Source organism: Hemiscyllium ocellatum, chromosome 23 (genome assembly GCF_020745735.1).
Source record: "Hemiscyllium ocellatum isolate sHemOce1 chromosome 23, sHemOce1.pat.X.cur, whole genome shotgun sequence".
Classification (NCBI taxonomy): domain Eukaryota; kingdom Metazoa; phylum Chordata; class Chondrichthyes; order Orectolobiformes; family Hemiscylliidae; genus Hemiscyllium; species Hemiscyllium ocellatum.
Genome location: NC_083423.1, coordinates 39,798,359 through 39,817,539, shown reverse-complemented (window position 1 = coordinate 39,817,539; position 19,181 = coordinate 39,798,359). Strand labels below are relative to the sequence as shown.

The 19,181-nt window shown below is 40.0% G+C and overlaps 1 protein-coding gene across 9 annotated transcripts in view; it reads right to left on the bottom strand.

Annotated features, from left to right (window-relative positions):
- Nucleotides 1-19,181, bottom strand: part of anks1b (ankyrin repeat and sterile alpha motif domain containing 1B) — an 815,114-nt gene that overhangs the window by 133,978 nt on the left and 661,955 nt on the right. For all 9 annotated transcript variants that reach the window (XM_060842911.1, XM_060842914.1, XM_060842910.1 and 6 more), the window contains one exon: nucleotides 7,344-7,512. In XM_060842911.1, coding sequence (XP_060698894.1) covers nucleotides 7,344-7,512 — 169 coding nt within the window. The remainder of the gene's footprint in view (nucleotides 1-7,343; nucleotides 7,513-19,181) is intronic.

Genomic DNA, 19,181 nt, shown 5'->3' with positions numbered 1-19,181 from the left:
TTTTTACTTGCTTTCCCAAGTGGATCACAAGAATATCTGGGGCCTTGTAAATATTTGCATGTCAGGACCTGTTCTATTGTCAATTCTCAATCTCTAACCTTCTCTTGTGGCTATAGTATTTATATGGTTGGTCCAGTTAGACTTCTAGTGACACCCAGGATATTGCTGGTGGGAAGTTCAGCAACAGTATAATGCTGCTAAAGTTTCAGACTGATTATTAGATCTTGTCTCATTGGATATAGCCATTTCCTGCCAGTTCTGTGGTGTGAACATTACTTGATAGATATCCACGTAATCCTGAATGTTGACCAGATTTTGTTGCATGTAGATATGAAGTGTCCAAAATGTTGCAAGGGTATTGAACATTATGTACCCATGAATGAACATTGCCATTCCTGAACATATGATGGAGAGAAGGTCACTGATGAAGCAGCTGAAGATGACTGGGCTCAGGACACTACACTGAGGACATCCTGAGGTAATGTCCTGGAGCTGAGATAATTGGTCTCCAGTAAGAAGGACATCTTCCTTTGTGCTCAGTGTGATTCTAACCAGTGAGAAATGTTTCCTTGAGTCTCTTTGGGCTGCTTTAATAATGTCACAATATCAAGCATGGCCCTGATACTGAGGGCTTTCACTTTTACTTTACCTCCTGAATTCAACAGAATCATCCATGTTTTGATAAAAGCTGTAACAAAGTCTGTGGCTCTAATAAAACTCGAACAGAGCATTTATGATAAGGTAGCACTGATAATTGGAGGGAGATAGTGACCGAATGATAATGTCACGAGGCTCCTAATGGTCCATGCTGATGTTCTGTAAACATGGATTCAAATTCTTCCACAACAATTAGTAGAATCTAAATTCAATCAATAAACCTGGGCGAGTCTCATCAAAATGTAACCATCACAACTACCATCAATTATTGTAAAAACCCACCTGGTTTACTAATGTCCTTCAGAGAAGGAAATCTGCTATTGTACTTGGACTTTCAACAAATCAGTTGGTTGGCTGATAGGAAACAAAGAGTAGTGATAAATTGCTCAATTTCGGAATGGCAGGCAGTGACCAGTGGAGTACCGCAGGGATCAGTACTGGGACCGCAGCTTTTTACAATATATGTTAATGATATAGAAGATGAATTCAGCAATAACATTAGCAAATTTGCTGATGATACAAAGCTGGGTGGTAGGGTGAAATGTGATGAAGATGCTAGGAGATTACAAGGTGACTTAGACAAGTTAGGTGAGTGGTCAGATGCATGGCAGATGCAGTTTAATGTGGATAAATGTATGGTTATCCACTTTGGTGGCAAGAACAGGAAGGCAGATTACTACCTAAATGGAATCAATTTAGGTAAAGGGGCAGTACAGAGAGATCTGGGTGTTCTTGTACTCCAGTCAATAAAGGTAAGCATGCAGGTACAGCAGGCAGTGAAGAAGGCTAATAACATGCTGGTCTTCATAACAAGAGGGATTGAGTATAGAAGCAAAGAGGTTCTTCTGCAGCTGTACAGGGCCCTGGTGAGACCACACCTGGAGTACTGTGTGCAGTTCAGGTCTCCAAATTTGAGGAAAGACATTCTGGCTATTGAGGGAGTGCAGCGTAGGTTCACGAGGTCAACTCTTGGAATGGCGGGACTACCTTACACTGAAAGACTGGAGCGACTGAGCTTGTGTACCTTTGAGTTTAGAAGACTGAGAGGGGATATGATTGAGACATATAAGATTATGAAAGGATTGGACACTCTGGAGGCAGGAAACATGTTTCCGCTGATGGGTGAGTGCGAACCAGAGGACACAGCTTAAAAATACGGAGTAGACCATTTAGGACAGAGATGAGGAGAAACGTCTTCACCCAGAGAGTGGTGGCTGGATGGAATGCTCTGCCCCAGAGGCAGTGGAAGCCCAGTCTCTGGATTCATTTAAGAAATAGTCAGATAGAGCTCTCAAGGATAGTGGAATCAAGGGTTTGGAGATAAGGCAGGAACAGGATACTGATTAAGGATGATCAGCCATGATCATATTGAATGGTGGTGCAGGCTCGAAGGGCAGAATGGCCTACTCCAGCACCTATTGTCTATTGTATCTATTCTGGTCTACACTGTGGCTCCAGACCCACGGCAATGTGGTTGACCCTTATTTGCCCTCTGTAAATGTCTCAGCACGTCACTCAGGTGAAAGGCAATTAGAGATGGGGAACAAATGCTGGTCTTGCCAGCCATGCTGTCATCTCAAAAAAGAATAATTGTAAAAAAAAGAGTAGAGTAGTAAGGCAATTATTGGCTGGATTGGATGTTTTATTTGTAAGAACAGGACATAGCTGTAACCATACTGAAACAGCCTGGCTAGGGGCATTGCCAATTCTGGAACACAAGGACTTCAATATTGTCAGAGCCCACAACCTTTGCAATATCCAAGTGTCTCCAACTAGGCTGAATACTGGTATTTGTCAGTAAGTCTGACTAAAGGTGGTTGCAAACATTTTCGCCTTGTCTTTTGTGCTTATTTGCTGGTTTGTATATCATTGAGGATGGAGATATTTGTAGAATCTCTGCCTCTTGTTAGTTTCTCAAATAGCCAATATCTTGCATGACTGGATATGGCAGGATTACAGAGTTGAAACCTGATCCACTGGCTGTGGAATTGCTTAGCTCTATCCATAGAATATGGCTTCACCTTTCTACCATGCAGGTGTTGTTAGCTTCAGTGCGTTGGCATCTCATTTATATGTCCTGCTGTTGGAATGGTTTGCTAAACTCCACACTGAGTTGGTCTCTTGTCTTGATGGTAATGGTAGAGTGGGGAATAAGCTGGACCATAAAGTTATAGGTTGTTGTTAAATACAACACTGCTGCTGATGATGACCCATACATTCTCAAGGATACCCAGTATGAACTGCCAAATCTGTTGTGAGCTTTTTCCATTTAGTACAATGATAGCGTCACACAACATGATTGTGGGTGTCCTCATGATTGTTTGTGGATAGGACGTGGTCTCCATAAGAACTGTGTGCTAGTTATTTCTGTCAAAACTATCTTGGATCAGTAGGTGGAATGACAAGAACAGTGAAGCAGGAGTTCTGTCGGTTCCTCTCACGACTGCTGTGGGTCCAGTCTGGCGTAGTGATGGTATTGAAGCACTCTTGGTTATTGACATTGAAGTTCCCACAAAAATACATTATGCCCCTTTATTATTTTTAGTGCTTCTTCCAAATGGTATTCAACATGGAGGAGGGAAGGATTGGTTATGTCATCCATGAAGGAATGGCTGGGGAGACTTACTTCTGGGGAAAAAAAATCTGCTCGCCATAGATCACTTCCTACATTTGTCAGAAAAGCAGTGTTGTTTTAGATTTTAGATTTCAGCTCATTTGGGAAAACATATTGCAGCTTTATCAGAATGTCTCCCTTGAGTCCTCAATAATTCCAGCTGCTCTGCCTGAGGCTCAAAATGGCCCAGCTGTCAGTATTTGTGTTCTGGCTAAAGGTTCATTGCAAGCAATTGAAAGTGATTGTTATGGCATCAATTAGGATCCCAGGTCCACCTCTATCAGGATATAATGAGCAGGTTGGTCCCAGGTACAATTTGATGTGTTCATTCCTCCCAGAGTACACAAAAAGCTCAAAGTATACGTACAGTATACTGTTGGGGACACAGTCGAATTGTGTATTACTGTTGCTTTTTCCAACTGAATATGCCAATGTGGAGATTTAATCAGCATCAACCAAACAACTTATGTGGGAGGCTCTGTTGATGCAGTGGTATTGTCCCCATCTCTGAGCCAGGAGACTCAGGTTCAGTCACATGTAATAATATCTCTGATTAGAAAGTGTCCATAAGACCTTACATAAATCATAAGAGCTTTCAGTCCCTCATGGACTATATAATATATTAATGTCCAGAAACAAAGATTTTCCTGAATAAACATGAGATTCATCCTAAACAGAAATACTTTCTCATTTATTTTACCTGGATAACCAACTGCCATTCTAGCTTGTGAGTTATTTTCTATGATCCAACTGAAGCACTTCAAAATGACAGCCAAGTGACTGAAAGATTGAGTACAAGTCACCTCCGTCCATCATTTATAATTTAAACATTTCAGCTAATGAAGTTGAAATTTAGGTGACTTTTTTTCAGAAGATGTTGAGTTATGGTGCACTCTACGAAATCCTTGGTATAATGTGAATACGGCAGAAAATGGCATAGATACTTCAGCTATTGATAAGAAGCCAAACAAGGTAAGCAGTAGGAGATATCTTGACTTTGCCATGGGAGATTAGAGGCAAAATAATTCAGAATTTTAACTGAGGAAAACTACCATGTCTATGCTATCTATGTTGTTATTTATCGTTTATTATCTTTCAGAAAATCAACACACTTAGTAAAGGTGGTATCCCTCTATCCTGTCTCTTCTAACTTCAACTCCAACATTATGGTCATCATCTTCTTTGTCACTAAGACTGAAACTAGAAGATTAGATACTACTGCTATTTCCCTCTCGTTCACAACCTCCCCAAGCAAAACTTCCTCAAAAGCACTCTCTGCATTAGCCCTTTGCTTCCCTAGTTTCTTTACTTCCCCAATCCCCTCATGCTATCCCCAAGTTCACCTTGTCACAAGACGCCCACCATCTCCTGTTTCCTCAACCCTATTCCCACTAAACTGCTGACTAGGTAGCATCATTTCCTGTTAATATATTAGCTGAGACAACTGACAATTCTCTCCTTCTCCATTTTACATCTGCTATTATCACACTTACAAAGTTTAGATTGTCCCTCCTCATCCATCTTTGTCCATCTGCAGTATAGGAGAGGGTTAACCGCACCAATCGTCTCCCATGCCTCTCCACTGCAGTTACTTGGGTGGGACTGTGCTTATTGTTCTGTTATTATTTGTCCATTCGTAGCTAGACAATAGCTTCTACTCACTCTGTTACTTATGATGTCCTCTATGGATCTATCCTTGCTTGCCCTCTCCTTACTTCTTATCAATATGATTCCCCTGGTGACATAATCCGAAAACATATTAATTTTACATGTCCAACTCTATCTCACCAACAACCCTCTCAACTCTTCCAGTGTTGCTAAATTATCACCTTCTTTCTCTAAATCCAATAGTGAATGAATGGAAATTTCTCCAATTAAATATTGGGAAGGGCAAAGCCATTATGTTAGATTCTACCCACAAACTCCATTCCCTGGCTAGTGACTTGATCTGTCTCTCTTAGAGCTATAGATTTAATCAGATAAAACCTTAATACCAGAAATGAGTTTTCAATCATATATCCATACCATCACAAAAAAATGCTCATTTAATTTGCCGTAACACTGCTCCTAACTGAGAGCATCTAGAGTGGAAACTCCACCCAGGCTATTGTATCCTCTGGATTTGACTATTACAATGCATTAGTCAGGGACCAATATTCTACCCTCCATAAACTTGAAGTAATTCAAAGCACTAACTTGCACAATGTCCCCTCTATTCATTACCCTAACAGTTGGTGATCTACATTGGCTCCTGGTTAAATTGATGTTTCAGTTTTAAAATTCTCATCTTTACCTTCAAATTAGTCCATGGCCTTGTTCCTTACAATTGCTGTGATCCTCTCTGGCCACATAACTCTCTAACATATACATGCTCATCTAAATGTAACCTCTTGAGAGCATCCCCCAATTTTAATCACTTTACCATCTGTGCCCTTAGTGCCTGGTTCCTGAGCTCTGGAATTCATTCCTTAAACCTCTTCACACTTTTATTCCCTCTTTTTAACCATTGTTTCAAACTGAACTCTTTGAACAAGCTTTTGACTATTTGGTCTACATGCCTCAGTAGTGAACATTATTTATCATTGATGAGAATTGCCTTGGTTCACTCCATTTCATCCAAGCTGCAAATAAAAACAAATCACAAATAACGCTTTTCATGCTATGTATTATCAGCCAAAATTTCTTTTCACAATAAGAGAGATTCTTAAAGGGCAACAATACACAAACCTAACAAAATCAATCACAATTTTACAATTATGCTTCGTATTGCATACCATGGGCTGTTTTATTCCTGTGCACTGAGAATGGCTTCATGATTTTGCTGAAATACCCTGCGATTCCAATCATGAATGCAGAACTAATGCCAAAGGGGATACATTCTTCATTAAGTTGTGGCATGTAGGATGTATTAGATGGAGTCAAATAAAAAGCCTGGATTTTAACTGCTTACAATGCTGAGTTCACTTCCATTGGGTGGTACTGGTCTGTGTCTTATCTCATCTTGCCAGCGCCAGCATGACTAGCTCAGTATGATTGAAAATACATCATACTACACTTGCACTGGGGATTGGACAAGGGAAAAAATCTTGGCTTACCTGTCTTGGAGATTTCTGCCCTTATGCATTAATGAGTAAACATTAATCATTCTGTAATAAGATTTCTTTTGACATGAAATACAAATAAAGTTTCCACCTGCTTCATTAGCTTAGATTCAGGCTCGAAGGGCAGATTGGCCTACTCCTGCACCCATTGTCTATTAGTAAACAGGTTCTTTCATTGTTAATAGTATGCAAATTAAATAAAATAAGTCAAAGAATTTTGCATCTTCTACAACAAGACATTCTGAAGTATTTTACTGGCAGTTAAGCCTTTTTTCCAAGAGTAGTTACTGCTATAATGTTGTACAGTTAATATGGCAGTGGGATCAATTTTTTATGACGTTAGGTGAGGAATGATATGTCCCAGAATGTTGGGAGAACTTTCTCTTTGAATGATGCACTAACTATTTGATGAGATAGACAAAGAGTTGGTTTACTGCATATCAGAAAGGCAGTAAGACCAGCAGTGAAATGTCAGCCCAAACTCTCTGAGGTGGAGCACAAGTCACAATGTTCTGACTCGGAAGCAAGGCTGTTATTACTGAAACACAGTTGATCCCTAACGCTATAATATTTAATCTCTTGTTCAACTGCTTTATTGATAATTCAATGGTATTGGATTAAAGTTGCATGAAGTATCATATGAGATCCTATTAAATAGATTAGTTGGTAGTTGGTAGAAATTGTTTGATTTCTACAAACTAGATATTGCAATCTCTCTTTCGCTCTATTGTGCATTTTAAATTGATTCTTTTTAAGTTCCACAGGCCCCTGTTGTGCCGTGTGATTTATCAATGCTTTATTTTAAGAAATTGTACTGTATATTTTAATTTGCCAAAAATGGTGAAACAGTAAATGACTATACACGTGTAGAAGAAAATCTATTATATAAATGTGTTATTGTCGATTAGAGGCTTTAAAGCATAAAAACAAAACATCTGTAATATTTTATACTTTCCAAACCATTATCTTACCTATGAGGTCACTGCCTTCTATTGATCCAATGGAGTAGTTGGCAGGGCTAATAGGAGGTGTAGTATTAACACTGGCATAGCCTGCAGATGAACTGACCTCTGACTGATCATACACATGGCTCGGCCTATATACTTCCTGCGAGGAAATCAGTGAAGTCCGTTGTTTTGGCTGTAAACAAAAGTTAAAACAGTGTCACAAGGTCGTCAAACATTTTTATTGCATTATTTTCCTTTTTCATTAACCTGCAGATAAAACTGATTTGTACGTGAGGGATCTGAACAATACAGTGCATGTACCATCCAATGAGAACTCTCCGTTTTATTATTTACCACAGATACCTAATAGTCAGGGGGTGAGGTGAGATACCATCTGAATTTTATCCTTAGCTGTTTCCCAGAAACCTGACAATAGACTGCTGTAGTATTCCTATTCAGCTTTTCCTCTGGTCCAAAAAGCAACATCTGACATTGATTCAGTGACTGGCTACTTTAATGTTGTTGAGATCAGCAACCATGTCTACTTGTAGATCCATGTGGCAATTCCCTCAACATATTGAACCATCACTGAATGTTGCATTTTTGGGCTCAGCTAGTTCAAAATTATGTAAAATGTTATTAAACATCTATTATAAATTGGTCTCAACTCCAGGGAGATGACCCTCCAGAAAGGTCAAGGACTATTAAGCCCCAAGGAGATCTGCTACGGGGGAACTGGATCAGCACACACAATGTCAAGGTGATCAGCATAAATGAGAGAAAGAAACCCTTTACAAAAAACCTTACAAACTTCTGTATTTTAGATGATCTCTCTTGGGAAAACTCTGCAGTTGACTATCCTATGTGGTGGCAAGCAATGCAATTGGTTCAGCAATGGTTTAAGGACCATCTCAGTCAAATGTGCAACATCAATGTGTCCAGTGGAAGGCTAGGGGTGGCAAAACTACAGAAGCTTCCCCAAAGACCAACAATGAATACAGAAACTGTATACTCTATGGGCACGCATGGATAATCTTGCATCTACCTTCTCTGCAGCTTTAACATTGTATTCCTCACCCAGTTATATAGTCTTAAAGACGTACAGCACAGAAACAGACCTTTCGGTCCAACACATCCATGCTGACCAGATATCCTAATCTAATCTAGTCCCGTTTGCCAGCACTTGGCCCATATCCCTCCAAACCCTTCCTATTCATATACCCATCCAGATGCCTTTTAATGCTGTAATTATACCCTCCTCCACCACTTCCTCTGGCAGCTCATTCCATATGCACACTACCCTCTGTGTGAAAAAGTTGCCCCTTAAGCCCCCTTTTATGCCTTTACCCTCCCACCTTAAACCTATGGCCTCTAATTCTGGACTCCCACACCACAGGGAAAAGACTTTATCTATTTATCCTATCCGTGCCCCTCATGATTTTATAAAACTCTATAAGGTCACCCTTCAGTCTCTGATGCTCCAGTGAAAACAGCCTTAGCATATTCAGCCTCTCCCTATAGCTCAAATCTTCCAACCCTGGCAACATCCTTGTAAATCTTTTCTGAATCCTTTCAAGTTTCACAACATCCTTCCGATAGGAAGGAGTCCAGAACTGCACACAATATTCCAAAAATAGACTAACCAACATCCTGTACAGCCGCAACATAACCTCCCAACTCAATGCTCTGACCAATAAAGGAAAGCATATCAAATGCCTTCTTCACTATTCTATCTACCTCTGACTCTACTTTTAAGGAACTATGAACCTGCACTCCAAGGTCTCTGTTCAGTCACACTCCCCAGGACCTTACCATTAATTGTATAAGTCCTGCTCTGATCTGCTTTTCCAAAATGAAACACCTCACATTTATCTAAATTAAACTCCATCTGCCACTCCTCAGCCCATTGGCTCATCTGATCAAGATCCCATTGTACTCTGAGGTAATCTTTTTCACTGTCAACTACACCTCCAATTTCTATCACTCTATGAACTTTATATGGTATGATCTGCCTGTACTGCACGCAAAACAAACCTTTTCACTGATACACAAGACAATAATAAATCAAATCAAACCCAGATTATTCAGCCATGAGAGGCAGTAAGTTTATTTATAGTGGACTTTCTTGACTAACAAGAAGCCTATCACCACCATTACCTCAACCATGATTTTTGTTTTATTGTTCAGCTGGTTTGGAAATGAGCTGTTTTGTTGCAGAGTTGCATGAACATATAATAATTAAAACAGTTTGTTCACTCTGGACTCAAAGCAAAATATTCTCCATCAATTTGTCAATTTGAAAAATCTTAATCCTCACTAATACCTCAAATGTTACAGCAATAATAAATATTGTGGTAACAACAGTGCCAACTGATAGGCTCATTGAAAATGTCGGAATTGAACTGCTTGCAATTAACTGTCAAAGCAAATAGCAGAACAAATCAGAGGGGGAGGCAAAAAAATCCTTGAACTTAGTTCAAGCACAACTGAAGCACAATTCCTTTTGGCTGGACTATTATACAACATTTACAATTCACAAAAGACTTAAAAGCTCAGAGATGTGTTTGCAAAATTGGTTCATTTAAAGAAAGCAGTGAAAAAAAATTAACATTATACGTTCTCTTTTGGTTTTCATTATGGCTGGCAAGAACATTATCAGAAATGCACACTGTAACTACGGCTCCTGCTGCAAGCCACGTGTAATTTCCAATAGGGATTACGAAACAATGAAGAACTGTTATATTGTGAACATTTGGCCATTAATTTTAACCAGCTGGACTACCGCCAGACCATAGCAAGTGAGAAGCATTGCGAGCTGACAGTGACAGGTGATGGTGTCTGGAAGACTAAGAAAATAATGCCTTTAAAGGATGACTCTTCAAGTTTGACATTGTTATTGTACATGTGATGGAGCAAGGGAAATAAATGATAATCAATTTAGATGCTGTGCAAAATGATCCACTCAGCTGTGTCTGTGCTATACAAAGGACTGTGATAGCAACAGAACAGTTTTATTCTGTGGTTACCATTCATCTTTTTTATGTAATATACATGAGGGTCATTTATTTCAGTGAAACATTTTCAATTTAGTTTCCAGGCTTTTTCAAAGGGGGTTACTAGGATTTACATATCCTGAAAACATTTGCGGCCACAGTTCGCTATCATTTGATATAGTGCTGACATCAGATTAAGGGTGGAGTCCAACGTTGGACAATGTAGAAAAAAAATTGACAGAACAGTAACTTTTTTTTTAAAAAAAGGGAAGTTACATTTTAAAGATAACATGAATGAACCAAGCAAATGAAAAGGTAACATATTTTCTAAGATTTAACAATTGATTGTGACCGCAAGCTATGTGTGATGCAATAGATACTTGTGTACGCAAATAAGTCAAGGTACAAAGGACAGAGTTTTTAATGGACAAATATGTGTCTCTGCCCAAAGTTGGGGAAGTTTAAGTTTGAGTTTTAAATGGACAGTTCATCTATCCATTCAAGACTGACAAAACTCCAATCCAAATGCTGAATTGTGGAATGCCATACCCTAATAATTCAGGGGATTTTATAAAAGTGTTCTTCCAAACTTACCTCAAAGTGGCAGAACTTTAATAACTGAAAACATTCTTTGGATATTATTTGCAGAGAGTGAAAGGGATGGTAATACAATGAAAGTAGGGGCAAATGGTAAAATGGAACAGGAGAAGAGTGGCAGGTAGAAACAAGGCAAGGATATTGTAACATTCTAGCTACACATTTTTACGAGCATGTGCCTTAATTTTCAGTAATATTTATATACAAAAGGAAAGTAGCAGCAAAACCAGCAAATGGGAAGAGAAAAGAGGCAATACTGCGAAGTGATCCTGATTTGACCACTGTGTTTGGACTTTGCTGTTTTATATTACAACAGATATACTTTTAAAGACCTCAGAAAATAATTAGGAACTTTGATTTTATGCTTCCTTGTGCATGTGCTTGAGCATGAGATGTAAGATCCAGTCAGTGGTTTTCTTGCCACTTACCTGCCTGCCAGACCGGTCTGAAATGTTATGGAAGGCAAAGGTGTCAGGTAGTTCACCAACCCATCCTTCGGCTTATTGAGGCAATTATGTGGATGATTAATGGGCAGGAATAGGCCAGTGAAGGGTCTCATTCTACTGCTTATGGAGGTCCACAGTTTGACAGATGCCCAGCACCTTTACTTGACACCAGCCCAGACAAAAGAACAAAAGGACCCTTCTCTGCAGGATCCCTGAGCCCACTGGTGACACTCCCCCTCCCATGGTGATCTGACCCCCTTATCCTCTCCCACCTGAGCTCATACACCCCTCACTGAAATCCCAGACCTTGGACTTACCTAGGCTCCTCAGATTGGCTGGCACCTCTCTAAAGCAGGAAATCTTCTTGTGAATGGGGGCTGGGAGTTCTACTTCTAATCAATTAACTTCCAGGATTAAATTGTCATGGAGCAGCTGTCAGAATCATTGATGTGCAGCATTTCAACTTTTTACTAAGGGGGTAGGGGCAGAGGTTTGGACCACCCTGTAAGATCCAGCCCGTATTAAGAAAACAAAAATCTCATTAACTGATCAAGAATGTGAATGAAAAAGATCTCTCTGCCCAATCAGATGCACATGCCCTAATTACACAAACTGCATAAGAAATGGGAATGGCAATAGGTCTGCCAATCGTTCAATCCTGCGCTTCCAACCAACAAGTTTATGGTTAATCTTCTACTCTAACTCTAACTTGTCCTTCTTCCCAATTCCTTTAATATCCAAGAACCTATGATTGAGATTTTCAGCAGTGAATGCTCAATGATTCACAATACTCTGGGTTAGAAAATGTCATATCACCTTAGTCCAAAATGGCTGAACCTTATTCTGAGACTATGACACTATTTCTGGATTCTGGTCCCAGGCGAAACAATTTTTCAGCACCTACCATGTCAAACCACTTAACAATTTTATATGCTTCAATTATATCACATCTCATTCTTCTAAATTACATGGAATATTGACCTAGTCTACTCAACCTCTTGTCAGAAGACAATCTTTCACTTCAGGCACTAATCTAGTGAACCTTCATTTCACTCTACATCACACAAAGAGTGCTTACAAATTTGTTCATTGGTGTTACTGGCTGGACCAGCATTTATTGCCCAACTACAGTTGTTCCTTGAGCTGACTGGCCTGCTTGGACTATTTCAAAGGGCGGTTAAGAGTTGTTGTGGGTCTGGAGTCTCTTATTTGGACTGGGTAAAGATGGTGGATTTCCTTTCCTGGTCTTTATAACACCCAACAATTGTTACATGGTCACCATTAAACTATCCATTAAAACCAAGTTTATTGTTAAATTCAAATTTTAGCACCTGACAAAGAATCAAACCCATGTCCTGACAGCGTTAGCCTGGGTATCTGGAATACTAATCCAATAATGATGCTCCTATGTTATCATATTATACATCTAAACACTTAAATGTTATGAGGGCTTCTGCCTCTCCCACCCTTAAAGGCAGTGATTTCCAAAACCCTCTTGCCTAAACCTCCTGCTCCTTACCTTAAATCTATTCCCCTAGTCATTGATCCTTCCATCAAGGGGAACCGTTTCTTCCTGTTTGCACTCCTCATAATTTTACACATCTCATGTCCCCCCTCAATCTCCTCTGCTCTAAGGAAAACAACCCCAGACTATCCAATCACTCTTCATAACTGAAACTCTCCAGCCTAGGCAACATTCTGGCAACATCTCCTCCGCACCTTCTTCAGTGCAATGATAACCCTCCTATAATGTGCACACAATAGTCTAATTGTGACTTCACCAATGTTTTATACAGTTCCAGCATAAGCTCCCTGCTCTCAAACTTCTGCCTCGACCAATAAAAGCAAGTATCCCATATGCCTTCTTAACCATTGTCTTGATCCCATAAGGGACTGGTGGACATGTCCCCCTGATCCTAAGTTCATTAGAAATGTCCTAGCCTTGTTTGTACTGCCCCAGTACATCTCCTCACATTTATCTGGATTGAATTCCATTTGCTACTGATCAGCACATCTGAGCAGCCTTTCAAAGTCCTCTTGGAGTCTACGGTTATCCTTCTCACTATTTACCACTGCTAGCAACTTTTATTGCCCGCTAACTTACTGATCAACCCTCCTACATTCAAATCTAAATTATTTATCTAAACCATAAACAACAAGGGCCCCAACACTGACCCTTGTGGGACATAACTACACACATATTTCCAGTCAGAAAAATACCCCTCATCGCCCTCTGCTTCCTGCCACTTAGCCAATTTAGATGTAATTTATCAAATTTCCTTGGATCCCATCGACTTACTTCCATGACAACCATTGAGTTGCCTCCTTTCCTGACTAAAAATGAGCTTTCATATTTGAAAAAAAACCTGTCTTTTTTTTGTATTTTTAAATTGTGGACTGAGATGCCGACAGAACTACTTTTAAAAAAACCAAAGATTGCTGAAGGATTATTGCACATTTCTGAAATAAAGGAACCTGCCACTCCTTAGAAGCACTGGTTCCACAGCTGCTGGAGCCAATAATCTGTGCAAGTGGTGATTCAGCTGACAAGAGGTAGCTGATTGGCTGGTGGACTGGTGACCAGTAACTGATGATACAGGTCTTCGGCCTGCCAAAAACTATATGATTGGTTCTCAGGTAGCTTATCAGCTTAGGACTATGAACAGGATTTTAGAAACTCATTAGGTCCTCCACCAGCTCAGGACTTTTCTCTGTTCTCTACAGTAAAAGCTACTTTAAGCTTGAAGAAATCAATTTTATTTTTTCAGCAGTTGCGATAAACTGTGGCTTTTAATTAATGAGTCAGAGATCTTTTATAAATGTGATCAAGTCACCCTGTGCCTCCTGCAAACCAGTAGAAGCATCTGAAGGAAGACTGAGAAGCAGCATTCTGATCAATGCAAAAACCATCTCAGCTGATCTTGAAGCCCAGTTAATTTACATCACCTCATACCTACTGCCCAACCCCCATTGACTTTATGTTACAAAATCCACATTCCTTCAAGACCTATTCACTCCCCATGTCCCAATTTGTTGGGCTCAGAAATTTTCTTCCATGTTTGCAGATCTTTGTCCCAATCTATTTGAGACCAATTCTTCCCTCAGGAACAAGCATGACATCCCTCCATTCCTTTGACATTGGATTCCTACACAATTTTCAGTTCACCATTGGCAATTCATTCACCGCTAAGTTGTTGTTTTTACCCGTACCCTTGGTCTTTCTTCCTCCTGCTTTGGTTTAAGACATCTGCTCCTTAAGTATGCCTTTGCTTGATGATCCCAGATTTCCTATTGCCTTCCTGTTCTCCACTTTCAGTATTCATTATATTCTTCTCATACTTCCTTTTCTTCCATACAAGAAATGTTGGAGTATTCAATGGTTATTGAACACTTGCGATTGGAAGTGGGTGACTCTCAATATTCCCACACAAAATGTGAACTAATCAATAAAATCGATAACATCCATAAAATTAGCAACTCTGTGAGCTCCCATTTCTAGAATTTTAAGAAATGGAAAGATTAGAACAGCAACCCCAGGTGACACCCACATGTGTGCATAAACATAGACATAATGACAACATATCACATCTGCAGAATTTACAATATACTACCTCCTAAATCATAAACTTCTGTGAAATAATAGAAGGAGTCAAATGATCCAAAGTTGAGTTAAACTAACAATACAATCAACCGGACATGGCTATTCATGAAAATCAAACTTTCCACAAAGTTTCTTCCTTCTAAAAATTCCAGTGGTTGAGTTTAATGCAGCTCTTAGGTGACAGTCTATATTCATCTGTTTGAATACAAAGTGCTGTTCTACTTTCGCAATGAAAGCTTGTCAAAAAGGCTGACAGTTCTGGGAAATGAAATATGTTACCACATTATGCCTAACCATTATCCTACTAACAAAGTCTTGACTCAAGAATACTTAAATACAGTGGAGAAATTCAGCTGCATAATCCCAGTTTAACCTTGATGTCAATAACATGTGACTTACTGATGGCAAAGTTCTGTTTATCACTTCATATTGGCAGTCTCTACAGTACCATATTAATCCTAATTATTGCTAAACCTGAGAATATTTTTGTTCTGAGAATTTAGACTAATCTGTATTTAACACCTTTTGGAAAGACAGTTGGTCAGATAAGATTCAACCCAAAATGTGAGCACACTGTAACAAAGCAGAAAGGTTGCCATTGAACACATTGTTTTGTTTATAAATTGAAAGGATTTTAATTTCTGAAGAATGGGAAGGTGATAGACATTTACATCATAGTTTTAGCCTCCATTTCTGGTCTCTAGTTTCACTAAGCTGCTGCATCTGAGAAGGTTAACAGGAATATTTTTAGGGTGAGAGGAGGAATTTTTATTTTACACAGAGAACGGTTTGTGTGTGAAATGAACGCCCAGATGAAGTGGTCAATGCAGGTACAGTTATAACATTTAGAGAAGTACATGGATTAGCAATGTTTGGAGGGATATGGGCCAAGCGCAGGTAGGTGGGACTAGTTTAGTTTGGGATAATGGTCAGCATGGACTGGTGAGAATGAAGAGTCTGTTTCTGTGCTGTATGACTTTGAATCTGTGAGCTGCTTCATACCAGAGTAATGGTTGTAGCACTATTCTGTATTATCTACTAATCTACAAGGCAGCAAAAGTTTTATTGATTACTCCCTATTTATTCCTCCTACTGCCATGTAGGCCAAATGATTTTTATTTGCAGGATAGCACCACTGAGATCAAGAACTATCTGAGGTGAGGGATTCATCTAACTGTTTGAGGGCTATCTGGCACAGTGCCCTGAAAGCACAATGCAATAGAGGATTTAATTGCATTAATCAATGCAGCAAAATGTTACAAATAAATACGGTGAAGAGAAATTCTCTGAACAAAAATTAGTCTATCTGCCAAATCAGGGTATACCACAGAATCAAGGTTATGTGGGCGGTAGGGGATGGCATTGCTTTTTTTTAAGGTTTTGTGGAATAACCTTTGCAAATTGCTCGACATAAGAAAGGGCACCAAAGTACAAGGCAAGCACTCGAATATAGCTCAGCAAGGGACTGGAAGAACGCAAGTATTACTGAGAAGACAAATTGTATTGAAGCTTTTCATCTTGCACTCATCAGGGCAATTCACAAGAAACCATAGTACAAAGGGAAAACAACATTGACTGTGGGAAGACAGATTAGTTGGTAAGTGGTCTCTGATTGATCAAGGTGTTGCCATGTCGAATGCACTAGTTAGAAGATGACAAGCAGTCGTTTGGTCCAGATCAGAGTCCTATCATTACATACTGCTTCTGCTATTTGGCACACAAATAGTCCTATGCTGTAGCTTCACCAGGTTATTGCCTGACATGTCTTACTGTACTCTTGCTTGGACCAGGTTGATGTCCTGGCTTTATGCCAATGCTAGAGCAGGGATTATGCTGGACCATAAGGTTAAAGATTGAGGTTGAATAAGTTCAGCTGCAGCTGATGGTGCATGGTAGCTTGTGCAGTCCAGGTTTAAATTGCTCAATCTATTCCAAATCTGTCCCATTTAACATGGTGAGTCATACACAACATGATGGAAGGTATCTTCAATGTGAAGCCAGGACTTTGGCTCCATAATGACTGCATCAGTGACAGACAGATTGATGAGAATGAGGTAAAGTCTTTCCCCATTTTGAATCCCTCACCACCAGCGCAATGACAGGTCTGGCTGAAAGGTCCTTTACGGCTTGGTAAGTACTCATGCTACCAAGCCACTTTTGGTGATGGACGTTGGAGTCAGCTACCCAGAGTACATTCTGTGCATTTGCAAGTTAACTTGGAGGAATGTTGGCCCATCATCTAAGGGATGGGTAGTAGGTGGTAATCAACAGGAGATTTTATTGTACATTTGGCCTGATGCCATGATACTTCATGACATCCAGAGCAAAAGCTGAGGATTACCATACCACCCCCAACCTCCCCCATTCAACTGCACCCCCATCTCCCCACCCCTACTCTGCCATCTCCAGATGATGAGATGGGACATACCCAGGGATGTTGATGGTGGGTCTGGGACATCGTCATACTCATACGCTCATACCTTACAGACAATGTCAAGTTGTTCCTTGACTAGTCTAAGGGACAGTTCTTTCTGTTTCAGCCCTAGCCCCCAGCAAGGGCTTTGATGGATCGACAGGGTTTGTTTTACCATTATTGTTTACAGTGCCAAGATTAATACCAGATGGTTAATTCAGTTTCATTCCCTGCTTTAGGCTTGTAATGGTTGTAATATAACTGAAGGGTTTTCTGGCTCATTTTAGAGCGCAGTGAAGAGTCAACCACGTTGCTGTGAGGCTGGAGTCACCTGCAAGCCAGACCGGGAAAGGATGGCAGCTTTCCTTCTCTAAAGGATATCCATGAACCAGATGGGTTTTATAACAATTGATAATTGGTTACCACATTACCTTTAGACCCGTTCATTCCAGATTTTAATTCCATTCAAATCTCACCATATTGGTTCAAGGCTTTTCGATGTAAAATTAAATACAGGGTGAAAAGTGAGAATCTCTCATGAAACATTATCTTTGTTCAACTGGCAAAATAAGGGTCTAATTTGGCTTTGCTTAAAGCGTGGCATCCTAGGGAACCACCTCATGTACCAATATGGTGGGGTCAGCCAAGCTTCAGACCATTACTGGCTGTGTCTGTAGATAGAATCATTGTGTCATACAGCACAGAAAGAGACACTTCAGTCCAACTCATCCCAGCCATCCAACATGAAAGATCACAGAAGCACTTCACAGGAGGCTCCCAAACACTGAGGATGTCACCTAGACAGGGGATGAAATGTCTGCAACACAAATTCCCAGCTCGGCGATCAGAACCACAACAACTTTCCCAAATTAAACTAGTCCCATTATTTATGTTTGGCCCATATCCCTCTAAATCTTTCCTATTCATGTACTGTCAAAACGTCTTTTAAATATTGTAACTGTACCGCATCTACCGCTTCCTCTGGCTGTTGATTCTTCATACAAACCACCCTGTGTGTGAAAAGGTTGCCCCTCAGGTCCCTTTCATATATTTCTCCTCTCACCATAAAAAAACTCTCTAGTTTTGTACTCCCCTACCCTACGGAAAAGACCTTTGCCATTCACCTTATCTATGCACCTCATGATTTACTGAACCTCTGTAAAGTCACCCCTCAACCCCGAAGAAAAGTCCCAGCTGATCCAGCCTCTCATCATAACTCAAACTCTCCAGTTCCAGCAATATACTGGTAAATCTCTTCTGAAACCTCTCCCATTTAACAATATGCTTCCTACAACAAAGCAACCAGAACTGTACAGAGTACTTCAAAAGTAGTCTCACCAATCTCCTGTACAACCTCAACATGATGTCCCAACTCCTATAGTTAATGATCTGAGCAAATAAAGCCAAGCATGCTTAGTGCCTTCTTAACCCTATCTATGTGACATATGAAAATTTCACAGGAAGAATGAAAAGAAAGGGAAGAGGTCAGTGATGCTGCAGATGTGAGAGTATGTTATCTTACTATCAAAACATATGAAGGATAACTTGCATTTTCATTGCCTGAGAGTAAGCTGGTGTAGCAGATGGAATGCCAATTGCAGAGTCCACATCCGCATGAGGCAAAGGCATCAGACAGTGGTCTGTCTGTCTGTCAATATACATCACCCACTGGTATGTGACTGCACTGAAGGTGAGTAGCACCCATAATGCTCTCTACAAATAAAAAGCTCAGGCCATTTCAGAAATGAGAGATTTCAGTAACAGTTAATCCAGGAGAGGATTTGGCTGAATACAACCCTCCCACATATGTAA